Source organism: Balaenoptera physalus, assembly GCF_965194825.1.
Source record: "Balaenoptera physalus genome assembly, chromosome: 3".
In the NCBI taxonomy this organism is placed as follows: domain Eukaryota; kingdom Metazoa; phylum Chordata; class Mammalia; order Artiodactyla; family Balaenopteridae; genus Balaenoptera; species Balaenoptera physalus.
This window is the reverse complement of record NC_138890.1, coordinates 76,712,908-76,731,531: the sequence shown is the minus strand read 5'-3', so window position 1 is coordinate 76,731,531 and position 18,624 is coordinate 76,712,908. Positions and strand designations below refer to the sequence as shown.

Below are 18,624 nucleotides of genomic sequence, written 5' to 3'. Positions count from 1 at the left end.
AAAAAGATGAGCTCTTGTAAGAACTGTGCTTCCACAGGGAACAGCTTGAGGAACGTCAAGGTGCCGACCGTGGGACTTCCACTTCTGGCCCCAGCTCCAGCTCCATCTGAGCCGGCCTGCAAACGTTACAGGGGATCAAATCTGAAGCAAGTTCAATCACAATGACATCAATCCAAGGGCTCATATCTTTCATCAAGACAAGTCACTGAAGTCTCACCATTAATAGGACAGAGCTCACCTGCTCTCTGCCAACTGCCCTTCCCCCAATTTGTTCACATCTGTGCAGATTTCTGTAGTCTAAAAAGGAAAATGATTTCTTTAATAGTGGTTGGCACATCCATAAGCTTTGAATCTGAATCTTGTAATGGTTCCCATAGATAGTCTCCTAGGCGATGAAGAGCAGATACTAGATGAAGGTACTTGGAGCTCTTACACTGGCTCAGGTAGGTATCGGCTTGGGATGCAATGTTATTAGAGGCATCGGCAACAATACAATTGCCTCTCTGCTCTGGCAACTGGTGCTGCACAATCTTTTATTGAATTCCCCTTTAGTTGAGGTTATGGGAAGAATTCCAGGATTTCTTGATGCTCATTTGCACATTAAATTCACATCAACGTTGCGGGGCATGTCTTACCAGAAAGGAACACTGGAGACAGAACAAGCCTGTCCTACTAAGGGATGTAGACGGGGAGACTCTCCTCCGGTGAGTAAGCATGGAGATCTGTTCGAGCTCCGTTGTGGGAGCTCCTCAGGTTGTGGGAGCTCCTCCTCATCAGGCAGCCTTGGATGTATTTCCAAGTAGGGTCCCAGTATTTCCAAGGATGGCTCCCAGATGACACTGCTTCAGCTTGGGGAATATTGGCCTGAATCTCTTCACAAAAAAAGAAGCTTCTACTGACAAGCAGACCCATTTGTGAGCAGGGAAGAGAAAGAGGGCAGATATCCAAAGTCTTCCAGCTCCTGAAAACCTGAAAACAGCCCTTGGTCTCTCTGTACTTCTGACATTAGCAGCATCTCTTCTTTACACCCTCATCTAAACCAACTCATATGGCTTTAATCCCAGACCAGGTCAGGTCAGGAAGTTCAGCCCTTTCCTTCCCCAACCCTGTGGGGACCTTTCCCTGCTCTGGCAATGGACAACCTTCCTTTATCATTTATTACTTCCCTCCTGACTCTCTGTCTGGCCCACATGAATGGCCGTGCCTGTTTCAGCTGACCCTGCCCACTCTCTGTGAGCACTGTGGCCAGAGATGGAAATGAGGTTTTCCTGCACTTGGAAGAAACAGCACACATGAGAGGCAGTTGAGTTTCTGGCGGGGGCCAAATTGGATGGTGTAGAGAGAATTACACCAGGAAAAAACACTGTTAATTTAGCATAGGATGGTACACTTTTTTATTTTTTAAAAGACTATTGCTTTAGGATTTTTTAATTTTTATTTTTTTTTTCATTTATTTATGGCTGTGTTGGGTCTTCGTTTCTGTGCGAGGGCTTTCCCTAGTTGTGGCAAGTGGGGGCCACTCTTCATCGCGGTGCGCGGGCCTCTCACTATCGCGGCCTCTCTTCTTGCCGAGCACAGGCTCCAGACGCGCAGGCTCAGTAATTGTGGCTCACCAGCCCGGTTGCTCTGCGGCACGTGGGATCTTCCCAGACCAGGGCTCGAACCCGTGTCCCCTGCATTGGCAGGCAGATTCTCAACCACTGCGCCACCAGGGAAGCCCAGGATGGTACACTTTTATGCTTAGTTCTTTTAAATTTTTGTTATAAAAATATTCAATAGATAACACCTGTAGGGTAAAGAATAATGAAATCTTATGTCCTCCACATCCAGACAAACTTAGTTGAAACCCCACTAAGGTTGAATTTGAATGGTCTAAATTTCAACTACTATTCTTTTGGGTATAAGAGGATGAAGGAGGTGGGGAGAGGTGCTGGGAGCACAAGATTGCAGAGTATCTCTGATAATGCCTTTTATTTCTACTTCTGGAAACATGAGATTAAACCAGCATGGATATAAACCAACTGCAAGTAAGAAAGTGAAACCTGGCCTAGGCATCATGGGGGCCTATCATTGATTCATACTGATCACCTATAGACAAATGTTTTCAGATAATACTTAATTGAGAGTGTGTTTGGCAAAATAATGTCCCCAAAGATGTTGATACCCTAGTTCTCCAAACTTACGAATATGTTACCTTGCATGTTATGCTACCTTTGCAGATGTGGTTAAGGTTTTGGGCCTTGTAATGGGGAGAGTATCTCGGATTATCTGGGTGGGCCCAGTATAATCATGAGTCCTTAACAGTGGAATAAGAAGAAAAAAGGGTGCTTGAGAGAGATGGCAGCATAAGAAGGATTCAACAGTCTGTTGCTTGCTCTGAGGTGTAGGGAACTATGTGCAATGACCAGAGAAAAACCTCTCCGAGTTAAGGGCATCCCCAGCAGACAGCCAGCAAAGAAACTGGAACCTCAGTCCTATAACCACAGGAACTGGATTCTGCCAACAACCTGAATGAGCAAGGAAACAGATTCTCCCCTGGAACTTCCAGAAAGGAACACAGCCTGCCAACAACTTGTTTTTATCTGGTGAGTCCAGGGTTGAACTTCTGACCTACAGAACTGTAAGAAAATAAATGTGTGTTGTTTAACCTATTGTTTATAATAATTTATTATGGCAGCAGCAGACAACGAATAGAAGAAGCATCCACAGACAGACCTCAGAGATATTGTGAGTTCCTTTCCAGATCACCTCAATAAAGTGAACATCACAATAAAGCAAATCACAGAAAATTTTGGTTTCCTCATGCATAGAAAAGTTTTGTTTACACTGTAGTCTGTAAGTGGACAGTAGCATTATATCTAAAAGAGCAATACACATACCTTAATTTAAAAAATGCTTTATTGCTAAAAAATGCCAAAACAATTACAATAGTAACATCAAAGATCATTGAATGCAGATCACTATAACAAATATAATAATAATACAAAAGTTTGAAATATTGAAAGAATTATCAAAACGTGACAAAGAGATATGAAATGAGCAAGTGTTGTTGGAAAAATGGTGCTGATAGATTTACTTGATGCAGTGTTGCCACAAATTTTTAATTTGTCAAACAAAACAAAATGAAAACTCATCTGCAAAGTACAGTAAAGCAAAGCACAATGAAACAAGGTGTACCTGTATGTGGCATAGGGTAAGACCCCCAAACCTTCTACTGATCAGAGAGATAGAGTCCTCAACTCCACGTGGGACACTGGCCACCTCCACTGCTTGCATTAGTGAGAAGGCACCATAATCAAATTCAGTAGGGCCAGATAACCCAACAAAAACTGGCTCCAAGATTTGCTACCCGCAAAATACCCAGCTATTTTACAATATGCACAAAATATGGATGCAAATTTTTAATGTTCTGTTAATATTTTTAATCATAAAATGGATTCTGTTACATGTACACACTTGTTTAAAAAATAATAAATGGACAAATGCAGTTGAATTACTCGGCAGTTGACTTTTCCTGCCAATGACCCCATGACCTTGTCCTACCCACCTGTCTGTCTTTTCCATGAGCTGCAGAAAGGAAATAACTGCATAATCTGAAATGGTAGAAGGTTATTGTTATGGGAATCTCTAAATAAGGTACTAGCTGAAAACAGTCAAAATATCCGAGCACTGAAAATGCAGATATGGCTTAAACAAATCTCATCGTTCTCTTATGATGTTTACCAGGGCTTTTCTGAGGGGCCATGTGCGGATCTAAAAAGTAGGCTGGACCATCAAAGAAACGTGCTCAAAGTGTAGGGGAAGGGTAGAAAAAGCACCTGATTTGAGGACCGTCATTCAGCCAAATTATTAAGCAAGAAGTTTGCCTTCAATGCCTTCATCTCCCATCTTTGAACCTTCTGAACTCTTTCCTCCCAACCCCCATGAAGGTTTCTCCAGGATCCTGCTGTCCTGTCTTCTATCTACGACTGCCCAGACTTCTGTTTCTGTTGGAGAAGAAACTCAGGTGCTCCACCTTTCAGATATCCGTCCTTCTCTCCTAGTCTGCCCATCCACATTTCTCTTCCTGTGTCCCTTTCTGGACTTTCCACTAGCTATTTCATTAGAAAGAAACTTGAGAAAGTCGTCCACGCTAAGGGGTTCATGGAAGTTGATGGTTTGATGCTCTATCTCTCTCAGATGGTATGGTTATTTTTAAAAAAGTTTCTTAGAAGTATTATGTCTTTATCCAAAGTAATGAAGTCCATGTGGTGGAATCTTAGACAAAATGTTGTGATGGAAGTCAATAGAGCATGGGAAGCAGGCCTCTCCTTGACCTTTAGTGACCCTCATCACACCACATAGACCTCTGTTAACGCCACACCTGAGTAGAGACACCTCTGATAGGGTTTCTACTGACAGGTTGTATTAAGGTAGGCTAAGTGCTGTAACAAATAGACAAAAATATTCTAAGGGCTTGAATAAGACAGAATTTTATTTCTTGCTTTAAAAAGAGCCCTGGGCAAGTGAGCAGTATAGTGAGGCATCCCTCCTTCATGACATCATTCAGGGCCCCAGGCTGATGAAATCGCTGCCACTTTCAACATGTGACACACAAGTTGTCCTGGTAGGTCCTCTCCTTTCAGCTCATCCACGAGGAGAAAAGAGCATGGAGTTACCTATTCTGCCTAGAAGAAATGCTCATCATTCCACTCACATTCATGGGCTAAATCTCAGCCACGTGACTGTACCTGAGTGCAAGGAGGTCTGGACATTGTGTTCTCACTGCCACAGCAGGAGGAAGAGGTGACCAGGGATTTGGGGGAATAATTAGGATTTTCTGGCATGAGCTCAAATCTCTTCCTGGCTTCTTGTTAGGGGACCACTTTCCCTTTTGTGGGAAATTGACAATATTTGGGCATAAACCTCAGAGGACAAGAAATTATTCTTGCCATCAAGGCAGGCAAGGTTGGTAAATTAGGCCCCCCAAAAGATAAAACTTTAAAAAATTATAGCCATTTTCACATATCAGAAATAGCAGCATTCAATGTTTGAAGGAAAGATTGTCGTTTTTTTTTTATTATTTGAGGAAACACTTTAAAAGGCATTTTCGGTATGCAAAGTTTAGTCCTGAGTTTAGTCTCATAAGGGTAGTTGGGGCAAAGAAGAACAATTTTGCAAAAGAATGTGAATGGCCACCTTTACAGTGGACAAAGCTCCAACACTGAGGAAGTATTATTGAGCACACTGGTTTTTCATCCTCTTGTTAGAGACTGACAAAAAAGAAATTGGAGTTTTGGGCTCAGAACTAGGTCAAGGGGAACTCCCACCTATGTGACGAGGGACTGAAACCATGGCAACACGTCAGCAAGACAGCAGGTAGGGGGCACCCTACATTGGGACAAGGCTGGTGGACTTAGGAGCAGCAGTCACTGCTGCCGAATTTTAAATGTCCCTTTCCTGCGCTCTAATTCTGTATGTTATCTTCGAGCCTTCACTTTGCCTTATTGGTAGCTGTGCTGGGGTGTGGGGTGGAGCTGTGAAATAAGAGAGGAGCCAATGTCTACACACGGACAACCAGACCAAGGAAGCCCTTGAAGCTACAAGGAGCCCCCAAGCAGCAGTCAGGAGCAACAGATGGCAAGCAACAGCCAAGGCAGGTGCATGGTCTCCAGGAATCCTCAGAATCACCTGAGGAGAGGACTGGGATTCCTGACATCATCTATGAGAGACTTAGATCCTGGTTATTCGGCTAGCAAAGGGGCAAGCAACCCTGGAATGCCAGAGACCGTAGGTATATGGTTAAACGTGCTTCAGTAAAGCATCAGTGAACAACACAGCACTGCATGTAACTGTGACAAGTGGTGGTACACAGGTTCTGATTCCTGCAGCCAAAGCAGATGAGGGAAATGACATCTTTATGAAGACCTCAAGGCAGAGGGAGTTCGGAGCTGGCCCTGAAACGATGAACAGGTAGAGGCAGCAGGGGTGCTAAAGGACACACGAGGGAAGAAACTCACAGAAACTGTGGTCTACTCCACGTCCCTGTAAGCAGCCTCAGGGATGAACACTCTGTACAATACCAGTATCAGCATTTTCCAGGTGAAACACAGCGGGAAGCTCTATATCCTTTATGGGTTTTTCTAAATTTAATTTTTATTTTATATTAGAGTATAGTTGATTTACAATGTTGTTATATCCTTTATGTTGATGGGTGACTTGACCACAGGAAAGACAAGTACAGAGCCTTTAGACTATGAGATCAATTCATACAAGAAGTTATCAAAGTTAACGGCTGAGTTACTTGTTCTGGATAAAGGTATTTCTCTTCCTCTTTTTAAATATGCTTCCTGCCCAACTTCTGTCACCAATGTGGTATCTTCCAGAGATGAAGAACCCAGAACCAGAAGGTGGTGAAGCATTAGCACAGAGGGTTAGAAGCAGTCCCCATATATAGCTGGGCAAACAGGGCAGGCTTGGGAGGGGCTCAAGAGCAGCCCTGTTGTGCGGGGAGATGATCTAGGAGAGCAACAGTGGACAGCAAGTGAGAGGAACAGCTGAGCAAGGACGAAGGGCATGTGCAGGATTTGTGTGCAAGGAAGGTGACGGGCAATGACAAGGCAGAGACCAGGGTGGTCATGGATTTATTCTTCCAAGCCTGCAACTTGAGGTAGGTGCAAAGCAAATCAGAAGAGGTGTACAATTTTCTGTTTTTGTTCAGGAGGGCACTGGACGAGATGACATCTAAAGAAAAAATGAGGGTGAGTGAACACAAAGGGTAGGAGGGGTATACATCTGCTTTTCCCATTTTGTTCCCGCATTTGCCTTTTCCTCCTTTTCGTCCTCTCACAGTATCACTGTCTCTGGCCCCCAGTTCCCTTTCTCCTTCCAAGCAGGCTCATTTCGCACAGATCCAGCAATGAGCACGCTCTGCCAGAAGAGGACAGCATTGGGAAGCAATGAGAAGAGGCACCCTCACTGCACAGGCACAAGTCCGGCCAGGCAGAGACAGGGTCTGGTTTTCTGTTTATTCTAGCAGCAAGCTCTGAAATAAACATGAATTTATCCCTGAAGTCATATCAAGTGACTCCTTCATCTCCCCCGCTCCCAGCTTCTTAAAGGAATAATCATAAATATTCAGGGTATAGATACCAACTTGGCTTCATAACAGGCGATGTTTCAGCCAGTTTTCTGACAAAACTTACATAGAATATTGAATGCAAATTTCTAGATATTGTGAGTAATTCAGGCCAAAGAGGCACTTTGCTTAAAGTATGCTGGCTCTTATTATGCAGTTGGCAGGTTGAATTTGTATTCTACCTGGTTTTTTTTTGTTTTTTGCTTTTTTAATGATTGCACAAGTCATTTATTAACTTTCTCAACACATATTTCTTGAGCACCTGTGAGGTGTCATGGGATGCCTGGACAAGGGGGAGGTACGTAAACAACCAGGTGGTATAGATGGATGATGTGGGATTGAAAGAAACTGGACTTTTGAAGAAGGAAGAGAAAGTTCTAACAAGGGAAAGCAATGGTGAGTACAGATGACACCTGCCCCATCCCCAGGCATTGTGTTATATGGGATATGGGGATCTGACGGTGTCCTTGGGGGGACAGAATAGATTTAGTTAGAGTAAGAAGAATTTTTTTGAATATTTAGAGAAGAAATTGGGGATACAGGTAAAAACAGGTAAATTACAGATAAACTGCTGATAACAGAGTATTAAGGAGTAAAGAAAGGGTTTGAGGTAGGAAACACAGGCAGCCTCATAAGTGTATAATCGCTGTATCACATGGAGTACCACACTTAGAAGGCCCCCGTGCTTGATTTAATGTCTTGTTTTTACCAGCAGGAAATTCCTACTAATTTTTGAACAGGAGATCCCCATTTTCATTTTACATTAGGCTCTGTAATTTGTGTACCTGAAGGTGGGGGATATGTGGAAGTTTGGGTAAAACAAGACCAGGGAATTTCCAGATCTGTCTGCGGATAAGAGTTTCCCTGATGCTCTGGGAAGCTGGAATTTCTGTTGGTGTTGAAAGCACACAAGGGTGTAATTCCCAATGATATAAATACTGATGGTCTTTTATTTATTAATTTTTAACATATTTATTGGAGTACAATTGTTTTACAATGGTGTGTTGGTTTCTGCTTTATAACAAAGTGAATCAGCTATACGTATACATATATCCCCATATCTCCTCCCTCTTGTGTCTCCCTCCCACCCTCCCTATCCCATCCCTCTAGGTGGTCACAAAGCACTGAGCTGATCTCCCTCTACTATTCGGCTGCTTCCCACTAGCTATCGATTTTACATTAGGTAGTGTATATATGTTCATGCAACTCTCTAACTTCATCCCAGCTTACACGTCCCCCTCCCCGTGTCCTCAAGTCCATTCTCTACGTCTGCATCTTTGTTCCAGTCCTGCCCCTAGATTCTTCAGAACCATTTTTTTTTCAGATTCCATACATATGTGTTAGCATAAAGTATTTGTTTTTCTCTTTCTGACTTACTTCACTCTGTATGACAGACTCTAGGTCCATCCACCTCACTACAAATAACTCAATTTCATTTCCTTTTATGGCTGAGTAATATTCCATTGTATATATGTGCCACATCTTCTTTATCCATTCGTCTGTTGGTGGACACGTAGGTTGCTTCCATGTCCTGGCTATTGTAAATAGAGCTGCAAAGAACATTGTGGTACATGATGCTTTTTGAGTTATGGTTTTCTCAGTGTATGTGCACAGTAGTGAGATTGTTGGGTTGTATGGTAGTTCTAGTTTTAGTTTTTTAAGGAACCTCCATACTGTTCTCCATAGCGGCTATATCAGTTTACATTCCCACCACCAGTGCAAGAGGGTTTCCTTTTCTCCACACCCTCTCCAGCATTTATTGTTTCTAGATTTTTTGATGATGGCCATTCTGACCGGTGTGAGATGATATCTCATTGTAGTTTTGATTTGCATTTCTCTAATGATTAATGATGTTGAGCATCCTTTCATGTGTTTGTTAGCAATCTGTATATCTTCTCTGGAGAAATATCTATTATGTCTTCTGCACATTTTTGGATTGGGATTTTTTTTTTTGATATTGAGCTGTATGAGCTGCTTGTAAATTATGGAGATTAATCCTTTGTCACTTGCTTCATTTGCAAATATTTCCTCCCTTTCTGAAGGTTATCTTTTCGCCTTGTTTATGGTTTCTTTCACCGTGCAAAAGCTTTTAAGTTTCATTAGGTCCCATTTGTTTATTTTTGTTCTTATTTCCATTTCTCTAGGAGGTGGGACAAAAAGGATCTTGCTGTGATTTATGTCATAGAGTTTTCTGCCTATGTTTTCCTCTAAGAGTTTTATAGTGTCTGGCCTTACATTTAGGTCTTTAATCCATTTCAAGTTTATTTTTGTATACGGTGTTAGGGAGTTTTCTAATTTCATTCTTTTACATGTAGCTGTCCAGTTTTCCCAGTACCACTTATTGAAGAGGCTGTCTTTTCTCCATTGTATATTCTTTCCTCCTTTATCAAAAATAAGGTGACCACATGTGTGTGGGTTTATCTCTGGGCTTTCTATGCTGTTCCATTGATCTATATTTCTGTTTTTGTGCCAGTACCATACTATCTTGATTACTGTAGCTTTGTAGTATAGTCTGAAGATCAGGAGCCTGATTCCTCCAGCTCCGTTTTTCTTTCTAAAGATTACTTGGGTTATTCAGGGTCTTTTGTGTTTCCATACAAATTGTGAATTTTTTTATTCTACTTCTGTGAAAAATGCCATTGGTAGTTTGATAGAGATTGCACTGAATCTGTAGATTGCTTTGGGTAGTAGAGTCATTTTCACAATGTTGATTCTTCCAATCCAAGAGCATGATATAACTCTCCATCTCTTTGTATCATCTTTAATTTCCTTCATCAGTGTCTTATAGTTTTCTGCATACAGGTCTTTTGTCTCCTTAGGTAGGTTTATTCATAGGTATTTTATTCTTTTTGATGCAATGGTAAAATGGTAAATTGGAGTGGTTCCTTGATTCCTCTTTCAGGTTTTTCATCTTTAGTGTATAGGAATGCAAGAGATTTCTGTGCATTAATTTTGTATCCTGCTACTTTACCAAATTCATTGATTAGCTCTAGTAGTTTTCTGGTAGCATCTTTAGGATTCTCTATGTATAGTATCATGTCATCTGCAAACAGTGACAGCTTTACTTCTTCTTTTCCAATTTGGATTCCTTTTATTCCTTTTTCTTCTCTGATTGCTCTGGCTAAAAGTTCCAAAACTATGTTAAATAACAGTGGTAAGAGTGGACAACCTTGTCTTGTTCCTGATCTTAGAGGAAATGGTTTCAGTTTTAAACCATTGACAATGATGTTGGCTGTGGATTTGTCAAATATGGCCTTTATTATGTTTAGGTAAGTTCCCTCTATGCCTACTTTCTGGAAGGTTTTCCTCATAAATGGGTGCTGCATTTTGTCGAAAGCTTTTTGTACATCTATTGAGATGATCGTATGGTTTTTCTCCTTCAATTTGTCAACATGGTTTATCACATTGATTGATTTGTGTATATTGAAGAATCCTTGCATTCTTGGGATAAACCCCACTTGATCATGGTGTATGATCCTTTTAACGTGTGGTTGGATTCTGTTTGCTAGTATTTTGTAGAGGATTTTTGCCACTATGTTCATCAGTGATATTGTCCTGTAGTTTTCTTTCTTTGTGACATCTTTGTCTGGTTTTGGTATCAGGGTGATGGTGGCCTTGTAGGATGAGTTTGGGAGTGTTCCTCCCTCTGCTATATTTTGGAAGAGTTTGAGAAGGATAGGCGTTAGCTCTTCACTAAATGTTTCATAGAATTCGCCTGTGAAGCCATCTGGTTCTGGGCTTTTGTTTGTTGGAAGAGTTTTAATCACAGTCTGAATTTCAGTGCTTGTGATTGGTCTGTTTATATTTTCTCTTTCTTCCTGGTTCAGTCTCAGAAGGTTGTGCTTTTGTAAGAATGTGTCCATTTCTTCCAGGTTGTCCATTTTATTGGCATATAGTTGCTTGTAGTAATCTCTCGTGATCCTTTGTACTTCTACACTGTCAGTTGTTACTTCTCCTTTTTTCATTTCTAATTCTATTGATTTGAGTCTTCTCCCTTTTTTTCTTGATGAGTCTGGCTAATGGTTTATCAATTTTGTTTATCTTCTCAAAGAACCAGCTGTTAGTTTTATTGATCTTTGCTATTGTTTCCTTCATTTCTTTTTCATTTATTTCTGACCTGATGTTTATGATTTCTTTCCTTCTGCTAACTTTGGGGTTTTTTGTTCTTCTTTCTCTAATTGCTTTAGGTGTAAGGTTAGGTTGTTTATTTGAGATGTTTCTTGTTTCTTGAGGTAGGATTTTATTGCTATAAACTTCCCTCTTACAACTGCTTTTGCTGCATCCCAGAAGTATTGGGTCATCATGTTTTTATTGTCATTTGTTTCTAGGTATTTTTTGATTTCCTATTTGATGTCTTCAGTGATCTCTTGGGTATTAAGTAGTGTATAGTTTATCCTCCATGTGTTTGTATTTTTTACAGATTTTTTTTTCCTGTAATTGATATCTAACCTCATAGCACTGTGGTCAGAAAAGATACTTTATACTATTTCAATTTTCTTAAATTTACCAAGGCTTGATTTGTGACCCAAGATGATCTATCCTGCAGAATATTCCATGAGCACTTGAGAAGAAAGTCTATTCTGTTGTTTTTAGATGGAATGTCCTATAAATATCAGTTAAGTCCATCTTGTTTAATGTATCATTTAAAGCTTGTGTTTCCTTATTTATTTTCATTTTGGATGATCTGTCCATTGGTGAAAGTGGGGTGTTAACATCCCCTGCTATGATTGTGCTACTGTTGATTTCCCCTTTTATGGCTGTTAACATTTGCCTTATGTATGGAGGTGCTCCTTTGTTGGGTGCATAAATATTTACAATTGTTATATCTCCTTCTTGGATTGATCCCTTGATCATTATGTTGTGTCCTTCTTTGTCTCTTGCAATAGTCTTTATTTTAAAGTCTATTTTTTCTGATATGAGCATTGCTACTCCAGCTTTCTTTGGATTTCCATTTGCATGAAGTATCTTTTTCCATCCCTTCACTTTCACTCTGTATGTGTCCCTAGGTCTGAAGTGGATCTCTTGTAGACAGCATATATACTGGTCTTGTTTCTGTATACATTCAACCAGTCTATGTCTTTTGGCTGGAGCATTTAATCCAATTGCATTTAAGGTAATTATCAATATGTATGTTCTTATTACCATATTCTTAATTGTTTTGGGTTTGTTTTTGTAGGTCTTTTCCTTCTCTTGTGTTTCCTGCCTAGAGAAGATCCTTTAGCATTTGTTGTAAAGCTGGTTTCACGGTGCTGAATTCTCTTAGGTTCTGCTTGTCTGTAAAGTTTTTAATTTCTCCATCAAATCTGAATGAGATCTTTGCTGGGTAGAGTCACCTTGGTTGTAGCTTTTTCTCTTTCATCACTTTAAGTATGTCCTGCCACTCCCTTCTGGCTTCCAGAGTTTCTGCTGAAAGATCAGCTGTTAACCTTATTAGGATTCCCTTGTGTGTTATTTGCTGTTTTTCCCTTGCTGCTTTTAATATATTTTCTTTGTATTTAATTTTTGATAGCTTGATTAATATGTGTCTTGGCGTGTTTCTCCTTGGATTTATCCTGGATTGGACTCTCTGCACTTCCTGGACTTGATTGACTCTTTCCTTTCCCATATTAGGGAAGTTTTCAACTATAGTCTCTTCAAATATTTTCTCAGTCCCTTTCTTTTTCTTTCCTTCTTCTGGGACCCCTATAATTCGAATGTTGGTGTGTTTAATGTTGTCCCAGAGGTCTCTGAGACTGTCCTCAATTCTTTTCATTCTTTTTTCTTTATTCTGCTGTGTGGTAGTTATTTCCACTATTTTGTCTTCCAGGTCACTTATCCGTTCTTCTGCCTCAGTTATTCTGCTATTGATTCCTTCTAGAGAATTTTTAATTTCATTTATTGTGTTGTTCATCATTGTTTGTTTGCTCTTTAGTTTTTCTACGTCCTTTTTAAAAGTTTTTTGTATTTTCTCCATTCTACTTCCAAGATTTTGGATCATCTTTGCTATCATTATTCTGAATTCTTTTTCAGGTAGACTACCTATTTCCTCTTCATTTGTTTGGTCTGGTGGGTTTTTACCTTGCTCCTTCATCTGCTCTGTGTTTCTCTGTCTTCTCATTTTACTTAAATTACTGTGTTTGGTGTCTCCGTTTCACAGGCTGCAGGTTCGTAGTTCCCATTGTTTTTGGTGTCTTCCCCCAGTGGCTAAGGTTGGTTCAATGGGTTGTGTAGGCTTCCTGGTGGAGGGGACTAGTGCCTATGTTCTGCTGGATGAGGATGGATCTTGTCTTTCTGGTGGGCAGGACAGCATCCAGTGGTGTGTTTTGGGGTGTCTGTGACCTTATTATGATTTTATGCAGCCTCTCTGCTAATGAGTGGGGTTTGTTCCTGTCTTGCTAGTTGTTTCTCACAGGGTGTCCAGCACTGTAGCTTGCTGGTCGTTGAGTGGAACTGGGTTTTAGCATTGAGATGGAGATCTCTGGGAGAGCTTTCGCTGTTTGATATTACATGGAGCCAGGAGGTCTCTGGTGGACCAATGTCCTGAACTCTGCTCTCCCGCCTCAGAGGCACAGGCCTGACACCCAGCCAGAGCACCAAGACACTGTCAGCCAAACAGCTCAGAAGAAAAGGGAGAAAGAAAGAAAGAAAGAAAGAAAGAAAGGACAGAAAGAAGAAAGAAGAAGAAAGAAAGAAAAAAAATATATAAAGTTATTAAAATAAAAAAATTATTAAAAATAAAAAAAATTAAAAAGTAATTAAAAAAAAAGAAAGAAAGAAGAGAGCAACCAAACCAAAAAACAAATCCACCAAAGATAACAAGTGCTAAAAACTGTACTTAAAAAAACCAAAAAAACGGACAGACAGAACCCTAGGACAAATGGTAAAAGCAAAGCTCTACAGACAAACACTCACAAAGAAGCATACACATACACACTCACAAAAAGAGAAAAAGGAAATATATATATATATTTATATTTCAAAAAAAAGAGAGCAACCTACTCAATAAACAAATCTGCCAATGATAATAAACTCTAAATACTAAACTAAAATAAACATAAAACCAGAAACAAATTAGATTCAGGAAGGAAGCCCTAAGTCTACATTTGCTCCCAATATCCACCACCTCAATTTTGGGATGATTTGTTGTCTATTCATGTATTCCAGAGATGCAGGGTACATCAAGTTGATTCTGGAGATTTAATCCGCTGCTCCTGAGGCTGCTGGGAGAAATTTCCCTTTCTCTTCTTGTTCACAGAGCTCCTGGGGTTCAGCTTTGGAGTTGGCCCTGCCTTTGCATGTAGGTTGCCTGAGGGTGTCTCTTCTTTGCTCAGACAGGACGGGGTTAAAGTAGCAGCTGATTAGGGGGCTCTGGCTCACTCAGGCCGGGGGGAGGGAGGGATACGCAATGTGGGACGAGCCTGCGGCGGCAGAGGCCAGCGTGACGTTGCAACAGCCTGAGGCGCACCGTGCGTTCTCCCAGGGAAGTTGTCCCTGGATCACGGGAGCCTGGCCGTGGTGGGCTGCACAGGCTCCCGGGAGGGGCGGTGTGGAGAGTGACCTGTGCTCGCACACAGGCTTCTTGGTGGCTGCAGCAGTAGTCTAGCATTTCATGCCCGTCTCTGGGGTCCGCGCTGATAGACGCGGCTTGTGTCTGTCTCTGGAGCTCGTTTAGGCGGTGCTCTGAGTCCCGTCTCCTCGTGCACCCCAAAACAATGGTCTCTTGCCTCTTAGGCAGGTCCAGACTTTTTCCCGGACTCCCTCCCGGCTAGCTGTGGCGCACTAGCCCCCTTCAGGCTGTGTTCACGCAGCCAACCCCAGTCCTCTCCCTGGGATCTGACCTCTGAAGCCCGAGCCTCAGCTCCCAGCCCCCGCCTGCCCCAGCAGGTGAGCAGACAAGCCTCTCAGGCTGGTGAGTGCTGATCTGCAGTGAGCCTCTCTGCAGGAATCTCTCCACTTTGCCCTCTGCACCCTTGTTGCTGCGCTCTCCTCCGTGGCTCCGAAGCTTCCCCCCTCTGCCACCTGCAGTCTCCACCTGCGAAGGGGCTTCCTAGTGTGTGAAAACTTTTCCCCCTTCACAGCTCCCTCCCAGAGGTGCAGTTCCCGTCCGTATTCTTTTGTCTCTGTTTTTTCTTTTTTCTTTTACCCTACCCGGGTACGTGGGGAGTTTCTTGCCTTTTGGGAAGTCTGAGGTCTTCTGCCAGTGTTCAGTAGGTGTTCTGTAGGAGTTGTTCCACATGTAGATGTATTTCTGATGTATTTGTGGGGAGGAAGGTGATCTCCACGTCTTACTCCTCCGCCATCTTGAACGTCTCCTGTGATGGTCTTTTAGGGACTGATGGTTCCCAGTTCTAATGAAGTAGGGATGTCTGGAGAGAGTCGAGGTCCTGCGAACACTTCTTGTTCTTTGGATCTGGAAAGTGGGTCTACCTTAGAGCACGTGGGGCCTCGTTCAGATTTAGGGGTATTTGGCGCAGAGTTGTTTCCTTTCTAGGCTGTAGTGTCAGGTGTGATAGGGTAGTTAAGGGAGGTTTGTGGGCCTCCCTTAAATCCCATAGTAGGCAACGCTATAACTGGAAGAAAGGCATCTTATCAAGAGCCAGAGAGCCAGTAAAACATCTCCATGTGGTAAAGTATGTTAGACTTTCCCTGTGTGCTTATGTTACTGAACCAAACTTGGGTCCGCTTGCCCAAGCACAGTAAAGCCAACCTACTGACACTGGGTTGTGGTAAAGGAAAGTGCAGCATTTATTGCAGGGCATCAAGCAAGGGTCCAGGGCAACTAGTGCTTAAAAGACCTGAACTCCCCAAAGGCTTTCAGGGAAAGGTTTTTAAAGACAGAGTGAGGAAGGGGGTTATGGGATGTGTGATCAGCTCGTGGACTTTCTTCTGATTGGCTGGTGGTGAGGTAATTGGCATTCAGCATCATGAACATTCTGGTTCCAGCCGGTCTGAGGGTCTACGTGTTTGTGGGCAGCATGCGGTTAACTTCTTCACCTGGCGGGGGTTTCAGTATCTGCAAAACAGCTCAAAGGACATGGCTCAGAATATTATCTATAGCCCTTAAGGGGGAACTAAAGGTCCTTGACTTTTTTTAATGCCTAAACTATTATTATTTGGTCTTGTTTGACTGTTTTCCTTTCTTTCTGCATTTTCTCCCTTCTTTTTTTAAATATTTTTTAAAATTTTATTTTATTTTATTTTTTTGGCTGTGCTGTGTGGCTGCATTTTCTCACTTCTATGATTAAATTTATTCTTTGACTAAAATTTTTCTATAGACAAAAGACAGGCAGAGGACATGGCAGGTGGTGGAGTTTTGTTCTGGGAAGGCCCCATAGGGTCCTGCTCGGTGTTTACACTTTCTGAGTATGATGTCTAGCTTAGAGAGCCTTCTCCCTCCCCAAGACTCTATAGATTCTTACATTTCTTCTAACACTTTTCAGTTTTTATATTTAGCCTTTAATTCCTCTGAAATTTTATTGCTATATGTTGCATAGTAGAGATCTAACTATTTTTCTTCATTGCAGTTTTTCCATATCATTTATTAGTTACTTTATCCTATATATGAATGGATGTCGATCTGTTTTCCTATCTCTGCAACATTATCGCATGGTTTACATGCTGTATCTTTAGAGGACATTTTGATATTGTATGGCAAAGGCCTGCTTCTTTTTCACAAAAAATAATTGGCTCTTCTTACTTATCTCTTCTTCTAGATGAATTCTAGAATCAAACATGTCAAATAACATAAATAATTCTGCTAGGCTATTGATCTGTATTGAATCAAATTGATAATTTTTTTTAAGGAAGAATTAGCATTTTTACAGTATGTACTCTTTCCATTCAGGAACACTATACAATTTGTGTTCAAAATCATAAATCTTCAATCCTGAATTCCATTCACCCACCCATACTAATTTGTTTTACGAGTAACAATAGTTTTGCATCTTTTCTACTTTTTTGTGGACCCCTGGGCATCTCCCTTTTCACAGCCATGTGTTTTCAGATAACTCTAAGGGGCAGTGAATACACAGGGAATGGAGAGTTTGAGGATAGTAAAACGTCACATTCAGAAATTTTCTAACTACTGGGAGTTTTTGTTCTTTTCTTAAATCTATCTTGTTAAATTGAAACGTTTATTCTCTTAAGTGCTCTAGAAAAGATTTGGAAAGTTTTGCTTTAGACCCTGAAGATGTCCATATCAATAGTTTCTCTATAATCAGATAGTTAAAATACAAAGCCATATGAAATTAAATGCCAAACATCATTGCAAATCAACATACAGCTGGAAAAGCACTCTACATAGCTCAATATATTTTTCAGGAAACCAAAATCTTCAGCAATATCCATCTCGTAAAATGAGGATGTTCATAAAGAAAATAATTTTTATTCAGCCAAATTATTTATTCCACCGACCAAGGCTAATCAAGGCATGTGATTAATAATATTCACTTAAAATTGCATCCTGGGAAGTGTTTTCACTTAGGTTTAATGAAAAACACTTGGAAGCAATTGAATGCTGTGGAGACGTGGTTAGTTATTATCCTTGTTTAAGAATTAGCATGATTTTAAAGAGTAGTTGATGCTGAAGGCTAAAGTTTTTATTTCTTTTTCATAACAATATTCCACCCAAACTGAAACAGAGAGATTGACAAATGTCAGAGGGCATTTAGCCTGCAAAAGGAGCCAGAAGCTAGAGATTTGGAATCAGAGGTGGTGGGACTGGATAGTCTGATGAAGACCGTGGAGCCCAGAAGGTGGCGATAGAGGCTCTTCTCTCCCCTCCTTGTGCAGGCATCTCAAGTTGTCCAGTTTCTTAACCCAACGTTAGGGTAAACCTAATTTCAATTATCTATGGTCTCCTTGTTCTCATGGAAACAAGAATAGGAGGAGACAGGGTAGCATAGGAGGAATGAAAACTTGTATATAAATCTGAGCCCTTGGGAAGGACTTTGCTTTCGCAAGTCACTGAAGACTCCTATTCATAAAGAACATGTATGTTTCTATAGCCTCTGTAAGGATTGTTAGGATTTTTTTGGGGGGGTGGACGATAAAATATTTTTTTAATTAATTAATTTTATTTTTATTTTTGGCTGCATTAGGTCTTCGTTGCTGTGCACGGGCTTTCTCTAGTTGCGGCGAGTAGGGGCTATTCTTTGTTATGGTGCGTGGGCTTCCCATTGCGGTGGCTTCTCTTGTTGCGGAGCACGAGCTCTAGGCGCTCAGGCTTCAGTAGTTGTGGCTTACAGGCTCTAGAGTGCAGACTCAGTAATTGTGGCACACGGGCTTAGTTGCTCCACGGCATATGGGATCTTCCCCGACCAGGGATCAAACCCGTGTCCCCTGCATTGGCAGGAGGATTCTTAACCACTGCGCCACCAGGGAAGCCCCTAAAATTTTAATTATCAATAGTTTCAGCTTAATAGTAAGGTTCTTGGCAGATTTTGGTACGGCTAATTAGTTCAAAGGGAGCTTATTGAAAGGCTTAAACTACTAATGACTGTCATAAACAGCAAAAATTTAAAAAGTGT

At 41.2% G+C, this 18,624-nt stretch overlaps 1 protein-coding gene across 10 annotated transcripts in view; it reads left to right on the top strand.

Annotated features, from left to right (window-relative positions):
* The window catches only part of ZNF474 (zinc finger protein 474), a 217,692-nt gene that overhangs the window by 70,040 nt on the left and 129,028 nt on the right, over positions 1-18,624 (top strand). For 2 of the 10 annotated variants that reach the window (XM_082457884.1, XM_082457879.1), the window contains one exon: positions 38-3,493. The exons of the other annotated variants lie outside the window; for them this stretch is intronic. In XM_082457884.1, the coding sequence (XP_082314010.1) occupies positions 38-165 (128 nt within the window). In that variant the 3' untranslated portion in view covers positions 166-3,493. Of the gene's footprint in view, positions 1-37; positions 3,494-18,624 lie in introns of those variants that run through there. 10 annotated transcript variants of the gene reach the window in all.